General features: G+C 44.0%; 1 protein-coding gene across 1 annotated transcript; it reads left to right on the top strand.

Annotated features, from left to right (window-relative positions):
• Nucleotides 1–3,789: 3,789 nt before the first annotated feature.
• On the top strand, nt 3,790–8,623 carry NDUFAF4 (NADH:ubiquinone oxidoreductase complex assembly factor 4). The gene is made up of 3 exons (XM_035320021.1): nt 3,790–3,981; nt 4,282–4,379; nt 6,717–8,623. The coding sequence occupies exons 1-3, from the start codon at nt 3,855–3,857 to the stop codon at nt 7,011–7,013; spliced, it is 522 nt and encodes a 173-aa protein (XP_035175912.1). The 5' UTR covers nt 3,790–3,854; the 3' UTR covers nt 7,014–8,623.
• Nucleotides 8,624–8,827: the final 204 nt, after the last annotated feature.

Below are 8,827 nucleotides of genomic sequence, written 5' to 3' on the forward strand. Positions count from 1 at the left end.
TCTTAATTTCCCATTTTGGAACAATGATTAACCTCCGCAGTCGTATTAGTAAAAATGTCTTAGTGAAATGCTTAAATGCGTGCCAAAGGTTTACAACCACCACAGGCATTCATATGAATTTTACCATTACAGCTATGCTGGATAGGCCAACCACTTGCAAACATATCAAATCGTGTGAACATAGGTTAAGTCGGAAACTAATCAACTACGGGTATTTAATTAGATATGTCACCAGTCCCAATCCAAAAACATAAACAGCTGCAATGCTTCTATGTTCCCGTAACAGCTAATATCACTTAACCTCCTATTATCACTATATGTACAGGGCCTAAAATACAATCACTAAGGTTGGAAAAGACCTTCAAGATCATCTGGTCCAACCGTACCCCTACCACCAATATTACCCACTAATGTTACCCACTAGGATCGAGTCAGTAAGTTTATTATCAGAGAATGTAAGTTAAAGACATGCTTCCATCCTTCTACAGACGGTGAGAGTCTTTAAAGTTGGGAAGTGGAGAAACTGCCCTTTGAATTTTCCCCAAGAGAGCAGAGATCATGCTTACGCTACTTTGTCTCCATTGCCTTTGTAAACCTGTTTGCTTTTCCTCATCCACCAGTAAGTCTTTCAACTTTCCTTACAGGAGAACACTGACACTCTTCAAGCAGTATGCAAGCACTCCATTGTTGCCTCTCTCCGTGCTACCCCAGCCCAAGACACAACATCTATCAGCTGCCTAGACGTCTGCTCCCCGAGCAGGGACACCAGAGACAGACACCACATGTCTAGCTCAAGTGCCAATTTACTGTTGCGTAACATAACCTCTTATACCCGTACACGTGTCCGCCCCGGATACTTGTGACCCCTTGCTCCACCCGCTGTCCCTCCCACTTTTCCTCCACACGCCATAGCCATAATAACTATCGCATCAGTGATGTTAATACCAAATAATGATGCTACCAGTAGAAGTCCAAATTTTGAAAAACAAAGTTTTGTATGCGCACACTAGTAAGCACAACTTGATGGATGCAAGGGCAAGCAACGTGCATTTTCCTCCTAAAAATGAACACAGAAGTTTTCTCTTCATTATCCTTTGAAACACTCCCTCTCCAAGTCACTTGATTCAGGCAACTACTGCCACAGATGAAGAGTCTGCAAAAAGCATGTACACAAGTTAAAAGCATAAAACAATTACTTATTGGCTAATTTACACAACAGCCAGGATTAATGAGCCACTAATTTACTTTTCTCTTTTGGTAAGGCACCCTCAGAGTCTTTGTTGACCAAGCAGTCATCAGTCACATGGAGAAGGGTCAGCCTTCATTGTTTCTTAACTCTAGGTGTTGCTGTTTCCATCTTCCTTTTTCTCTCAGAAAATCTTCTGTCTTTTCATGCTTACATTTTTTCTCTTGAATCTTTAACCTGCTTATTCCCTTTCAACAATTTTACCCATCTCCAATTTTACCCGTTTTATCTTACATAGTTCAATACTAAATACTTTCTCTCACAGTTTAGCAGTTTTCTCAGAAGTCTAGGCTGCATCAAAATGAGGCCTCCAGTCATAGATGGTTGAAAGAGAGACTGCAACCTGGTGAGGACTAACATAGCATAACCTCAAAATCATGAACAATCCTAAGGAATCGTTCTTGTCATTTACATTTAGGGTACATGTTCTAGATGATATATGTTTATGAAATAATCTGCTGCCACTGAGTAAACTAGTGATGTGTGTACAAAGAAATATAATTGCGGTGGTTTAACACCAGTGGGTACCTCAGTAGCACCATGCTGTTCTCTCAGTCCCCCTCCTCAAAAGAACAGAGGGAGAAAATACTATTAAAAACAGCTCGTGGGTTGAGATTAGGATAGGGAGATTACTCTCCAATTACTGTCACAGGCAAAACAGACTCAGCATAAGGGAGATTAGTGTTATTTATTGCCAACTACTAACAGACTAGAGCAGTGAGAACTAAAAGCCAACTAAAAACACCTTCCCCCTAATCCACTCTCTTCTACCTCCACCCCGAGTGGCTCAGGGGAATGGGGGCTGCGTTGAAGCTATAGCACTTTGTCTCCGCTGCTCCTTCACGGTCCCTCTCTGCCCCTGCTCCCTGTGGGGTCCCTCCCACGGGATGCCATCCTTCCCGAACTGAGCCTGCGGGGGCTGCCCACAGGCAGCAGCTCCTCAAGACCTGCTCCCACATGGCTCCATACCACGGGGTCCATTCCCCAGGAGCAAACTGCTCCAGCATGGGTCCCCCACGGGCGGCAGCTCCCCCCAGACCCCAGCTCCTGCGTGGGCTCCTCTCCACGGGCTGCAGCTCCGGCCCGGGGCCTGCTCCTGCGGGGGCTCTCCATGGGCCGCAGCCTCCTCCAGGCCACATCCACCTGCTCCACCGGGGGCTCCTCCACGGGCTGCAGCGTGGAGATCTGCTCCATGTGGGACCCATGGGCTGCAGGGGGACAGCCTGCTCCACCAGGGGCCTCTCCACAGGCCGCAGGGGAACTGCTGCTCCATGCCTGGAGCACCTCCTGCCTTCTTTCTACACTGACCTTGGGGGATCTGCAGGGCTGGTTCTCACTCCTCTCTCCCAGCTGCTCTGGCACAGCATTTTTTTTTTTTTTTCCTTATATCTTCTCTCCCAGAGGCCCACCCAGCATCGCTCCCTGGCTCAGCTCTGGCCACCAGCGTGTCCCCTCCGAAGCCGTCTGGAGCTGGCTCTGCTCTGACCTGGGGCAGCTGCCGGGCTCTGCTCACAGAAGCCACCCCTGCAGCCTGCCTGCTACCAAACCCTTGTCATGTGAGCCCAATACACATCACTGACTGATTAAGAGGAACAACATCCCTAAATATTCCCATGTTACTATTATTTAAGTAAAAACTTACAAAGAAAAAAAAAAAAAAAAAAAAAAAAAAAAGAGAGAGCAAGACATTTTATATCAGCCCAGCAGCTACTGGAACAGAAAGTAGGGGGTGACAACTTATATGAGGACACGCACTGAGCGCAACAGGTGGTGGCACATGGTGACACCATGTATCTGGAAGCTAAAATGTGCGGAAAACTACATAAATAACGTTTATACATTGAATTGCTCTCTCAGCCTTGTTGTCAGGGTTGCTTGGTCCATCAATAAGCCTGTAAGTGATGAAGTACAGCTTTTTTGCTGTAGATAACATGCATGTACCTGACCCAATTTTCACTCTGGACTCACTACAGTTTCCTACAAAACCTTATTGCGCGTAACCCTGCTTATAAACCAAGTGAATGTAATTAGAAAATAACGGATCTAAAAGCCACCTGTCGGCCAGCACTCCCTGTACCTCACACAACGATGGAAAAGGATTGAAAAGCGATTGAAAAGGCTGCGTGTAGCAAACCCTGGGCGAGCCTGCCACCTTGAGGACATCCCCCGGCAGAAACCCCACGGCCCCGGCTCTCAGCAGCGCCGGGCGAAGGCGCAGCCGAAGAGGAGCCCCCCAAAAAAGCCACAGGGGCACGGCAGGACCCAGCTGCCCCCTGCCGACACGGCGGCGGGCCGGCGTCCCGGGGCGCTGCTGAGAGGACAAAACGCTGGCGGAAGGCACCGTGAAAGAAACACCGAATCAGCTATTTATTTATTTATTTACTTGTTTTATTTATTTGCTTATTTAATTATTTATTTGGTTATAGTTGCCCGACATCAACCCACGACCCCACCGCAGGTTTCCCGCGCACCACCATTTGCCCTTCCTGCCCAGCCGCCCCGCCCAGCGGCGGCGGCGTCGCGACAGCATTCTGCGCATGCACGGCGCACCGCTCCCACCGCTGTGCGCAGGCGCGGGGCCGTCCCGGCGGCGTCGGCGGCGGCGACGATGGGCGCGCGGTTGGTCCGCGCGTTGCGGGCGTTCAACGTGGAGAGCCGGGCCCGCCGCGAGATCAGCAAGGAGAAGCCCACGCCCGCGCCGCGCCACCCCACCACCCGCCTGGACCCGCTGACCGGTGGGTGCCGGCTTCGCCGGGGCGGCCGGACGAGGTGCCGGGGCCGCGGTGACATTGAGAGCGGGGCCGCGCGCGGGGCATGCCGGGAGTTGTAGTCGGCGGCGGTCGCTGGGGGCCGTTGCTAGGGGCGGCTGCTAGGGGCGGTGAGAAAATGGCGGCCGCTGGGGCGCTGCGGGAAGGGAAGGGGGCGGTGCGGTACGGTACGCTACGGTATTTCTCTCCCTTTCCTCACGTGTTTTTGTTTGTTTGTTTTGTTTTGTTTTTCTCCTTTTTCTCTGCTCTTCTCCCCGCTGCCTGTAGAGCACCCGGCGATACGTGAGAAAGTTTACAGCAAGGACGACAGGCTGCTCACCTTGTTGAAAGACGTTTATGTTGAGTCTAGGGATCCGCCGGGGCAGGTGAGCGCCGCTCTCTGTCGGAGGCACGCGAACTTCAGCGTTGTGGTTTTCAAACTCAACGCAAATCCTGTCAGACTTTTCAAGACAAATGAGCATTTTTTCAATAATTTATTTTCAAGGAAAAACGCTCAGCTAGTGCTTAGATGCCTTTTGATAAATAAACGCGATATTTTCATTGCTCAATTATATATCAGTAGCACAGACTGACCCTGGGTCTTGAACATGTGTTAGGCTGTGGTTATACAACCTACGTGGTTCCTTTTTAACATCACATTGATGTTTTGTTTCTCACCAGAGTTCTCACTTGTGCTTCCTCCAGCAGAAGGGTAGCTGGCCAGCCTTTTGCAAAGATGCAGTTTGCCAGAGGTGCCCCATAGATTTCTTAGAAGAAAGGAGATTAGGACTAATGTGGAGACATGGATGTGGTAGAGGATAAAAACATTAACACTTTTCTGGAATCTTTAACAACTGATGTTAATGTTATCTTATGCAGAGCCTTTTCCTTATGTGGGCCTAGCTAGGTTTTTCTTGTATAGTCTTTGGACTGTACGGTCATCCGTTTCCTCATTACCAACGGCTGCACTCTTTGACTTGGAAAACAAGGCATGTGCCTTCCAGTAACGTGCAGACTGGGGCTCAGGCTCCTCTTTTCCACCTCGTTACATTATGACTTGTGCTTTTTACCTGTTGCATTATTGGACCATTTTATTCTAGCTCTTCCATTTAGTAATAAAAGTTTTTTTAATTGTCTAGCAATAAAACTTCCAAGTCTTTCTGATATTCCACATACAGAGTACCTTCTATTCAAAATTAAAACATCTTAAAATTCAGTCACTTCTTGGAGCTTCTGAGTAATCTTTCCTTAATTTTCATAAGAGAAGCTAGTATGCTAATTTTCAAGTGCTGAAGGCCTAATTACAGTATCTTTAAACACTTCCATTTGTAAGTCAGTCAGATGAGAGATTTGAGGAAAAGCCGCAAGTGGAACAAATCTTAGTGCTTGGTTCTGCAGCTACTGCAAGGTTGTTGCCACGTACAGCTTGCTCTTGCGGTGTGTCCGAGGTTGTTGAGAAGAGTGTGATTAATGTGTTAGCACTGAGGCTTGTGGGCAAAGCTTCATCCAAAAACTTCCTTCTTGTCCTGATTTTCTTCTAAAAACCTGGCGTGTCGTTTATATATAAAATAAATATACATAAGTATATTTACATATACGCTATATATGTAAATATGTATGCGCTATATGTGTATATATATATACATATAGCGTATGTATACGCTATATACATACACTATATATGTAAATATACATATATATTTTGTACATCAAGTTACTTGGAAAACTACTGGCTTTCAGTTCTGAAGGGGCAGATACCTAGAGATGCATTATTTTATTAAGACTTGAAAAGATGCTCATTATCTGAGTATAATTTTAGAAGGAAATAAAAAGAAAGGGAAGGTTGGTAGCATTGTCAAGCAGTCTGTAGTTTAGAAGCAGGCAGTTACAGATGCTGCAGCATCCTCATCAGTTTTCTCAGCGCATGGGTTAGTACAATGTCTGGGGTAATTGATGGACTCTGATAACTTCAAAAGCACTTTTCCTTAAGAAAGGTTTTCATTGTGCCTCTTTGCAGTGTCATTCACTGGTGAAGCCTTAATAAAAGGCAATATGGGGAAGGTAGAGTTGGTTTCTAAATAACATGGAAAAGGAAATATGAAAGGACTTGAGAGAAGAGACCTCGTGTCTGAGCGCTGCAGTAGTCATCAGAATTAAATTGCATATGATGATGCAAAATAGTTTTCTCTTTGTCCAGCAAATCTTGTTCTTTAGACAGAGCAAAAGAGGTGATGTCTTTTAGTTGCAAAACTAAAATCTGAAAATGAAAGGGGAGGAGAGAATATGGGAAGGATTTCCAGTGGTATCACCAATTTTTAGTGTGATTTTTCCCTTCCGCTCCCCGCTATGAATTGATACCGAATATTAGGTTATCTGCATTTACATTTAGCTACCAAAATCTGTAGTTTGACTTGTACGAAGGGCTGCTGAGCCTGTACAACACAGACTGTAATGGATTGTAGGTTTTCATAATGTGGGTGGGGGGTTGGCCCTCCTACATAGAATGTCTGTGCAACAACTGGCTATAATCTTTGGGTACTAAGAAGTTAGGGTGGCCAAGCATTTTAATGCTAACACATTCAAGTGCAAACATATTTTAATGCTGTAAAAATGGGGAAAGCTAACGGGAAATGCCATATTTAGGGAGATTGCTTGTCTGCTAGAGTTATACATAGTAAACAAAACTGCTGTTAAGCTCTCTCTGTTTTCCTTCCCACAATTAGGTAAAAGATGGAGGTGGTGAACATGTTCCATGTAAACACGAGGAAAAGAGAATTACAAAACTAGGTCAATATGAAGATCTAGATATTAAGAAAGTTACCAAAGGCAAAATCTCCATTGTGGAGGCTCTGATGCTTCTTAATAATCATAAACTTCATCCTAAGATATGGACTGCAGAGAAAATAGCAGTGGAATACAGTCTGGAACTGACGGAAGTCAACTCTCTTCTGGAATTCTTCATTCCTTTTACTATGCAGGAATTTCCTAAAGGAAAAAGAAAAGCTATAAAACCAACATAAAAATAATTACCAAAACCTTGTGTGATCTTACTTGTGTCTTGGTTTTGCTCATGAGTGTATTTGGTGTCTGAAAAGAGTTGGTAACGTCATCCAACAAGGCTGCTTTCTTATACCAAGAAGTATTCAAGCAATTCCATTCTGTATTTTATGGCTTCAGATAAATGCAGCAATTACAGGATTCGGTTTGTAAAGCGGCGTTTAACTACTAAGTTCTGTGAGAGCCTGTCACATGATTCTGATTATCACATTCATATGTTCTCAATTCAGTTGAAATATTGAAGTACTATTTAGAAATTTAACTTAAAACAAGCAAACAACAACAACAACAAGAAGCAGATCACCTTTCTTAATGGAATTCCTGGCCTTCAGCTAAATCAGTGCTCTGTGTGTATTATCTTTGTAGTTCGTGTTAAAATGTTCTTTAAAGGACTTACTCTCAAGATGGATGCATATACAAGCAGCTGTATTTCTTTCATATAATAGCTGAATATTATTTATACTTTACAAAGAGGGTTAACCAGAAGAAGATTTGGGAAATTTGTCTGTGTTGAAATAAAAAGAAGGTGAATAGCAAGGCCTCTTCTTGATGCTGGAACAGCAATAGCTGCTTGATGTGTACCCACTTTTCTACTCCGTTCTGATTTAGCTTAAATATCTGTACCTCCCCAGGTACTGTCTGTCAACCAGGGAGTTCGTAAAGAGTGAAGATCTGGTATCGCAGCAGTCTGTAGCACCTGCTGTATGAGGAGTAATGGCTTGTGCAATTAATAGGTACCAATTAAATGCAACTGCATCTACTAATTGGACCCACTTATGGAAGATCTATTAATGCCTACCTGACGTGTTATAATAGCCCTTTTTCTCCTATGGAGGCCTTCTGTAATTTATCCAAATGCAGGCTTAGGTCGGTCTGTGTTCACTGATGATAAATTTTCCACGTTCCCACATCAAACAGCATCATTTACCATTGTTAGTAAAGGCAGTTGCAAACTGAAGTAACCTGGATACTGTGGCTGTCTGGGTCTGTGTAGATAAGAAGTTGTGCACTGACTGAGTACTGACTAGTGAAAATAGGTTCATGTTGTCCAGTCACTCTAGGAAAGCAGAGGGGAGGGATCACTGAAATTTACGTTTAAAGTACATTATGGTTGCCTTTCTTTAAAAAGAAATGTTAATTTTATGTGATACTAATGTTCCTAATGCCCATCACCAAAGGAGTTAAATGTAACTGTAGTGTAACTTCTTTGCAACTACTCTGCTAAGTCTTTGGCTTCTGACTGGTAATTATTTTACCAAGAAGATCATGACCTTCACGATTTCACAGCAAGATTCTTGATGCTTCTCTGTGATGGAATAAGGTATTACAGTATAGTTTACAATAGTGTATTCAAGGTTTTACTTTATTCAATTTTAAAGTACATATTGCTGTACATTAGTGAAAGATATGTAAAAATGCTAATTTATTTGTCTTTGGATGTGTGGATTGGTGATGGCCTTGTTGCTCTTCCTGTAACTTATAGGGACAGAGCTGCACTGAAACTAATGTGCCTTCTGAGTGATGAACCACATTTTTACTTATTTTCCACAAAATACCCTCTTACATTGTAACACAAGTATTTTGTGTAGTGTTTGACTTCTTCCTGGTGTAGTATTTAAGGTAGTAATCAGAACAGCTGTGGAATGCATTTGGTATATACACTTTTTTATTGTTGCAGACCCCATGATTTCCTTCTTTAAGAATGCATCTTAGGTATTGGAGTTGATTACGAACTTGTTTAAAATCAGCAGTAGAAACCGGTTAACCATGCCTCTTG

This window comes from Oxyura jamaicensis, chromosome 3, assembly GCF_011077185.1.
Source record: "Oxyura jamaicensis isolate SHBP4307 breed ruddy duck chromosome 3, BPBGC_Ojam_1.0, whole genome shotgun sequence".
NCBI classification, from domain to species: Eukaryota; Metazoa; Chordata; class Aves; order Anseriformes; family Anatidae; genus Oxyura; species Oxyura jamaicensis.

What these genes read in the sequence shown, in the direction of transcription:
- NDUFAF4 (XM_035320021.1), top strand. Translation starts at nt 3,855, where the DNA reads ATGGGCGCGCGGTTGGTCCGCGCGTTGCGGGCGTTCAACGTGGAGAGC. An exon ending in CCGCCTGGACCCGCTGACCG is followed by an intron (nt 3,982 to 4,281) that starts GTGGGTGCCGGC and finishes CGCTGCCTGTAG; the next exon opens with AGCACCCGGCGATACGTGAG. An exon ending in CTAGGGATCCGCCGGGGCAG is followed by an intron (nt 4,380 to 6,716) that starts GTGAGCGCCGCT and finishes TCCCACAATTAG; the next exon opens with GTAAAAGATGGAGGTGGTGA.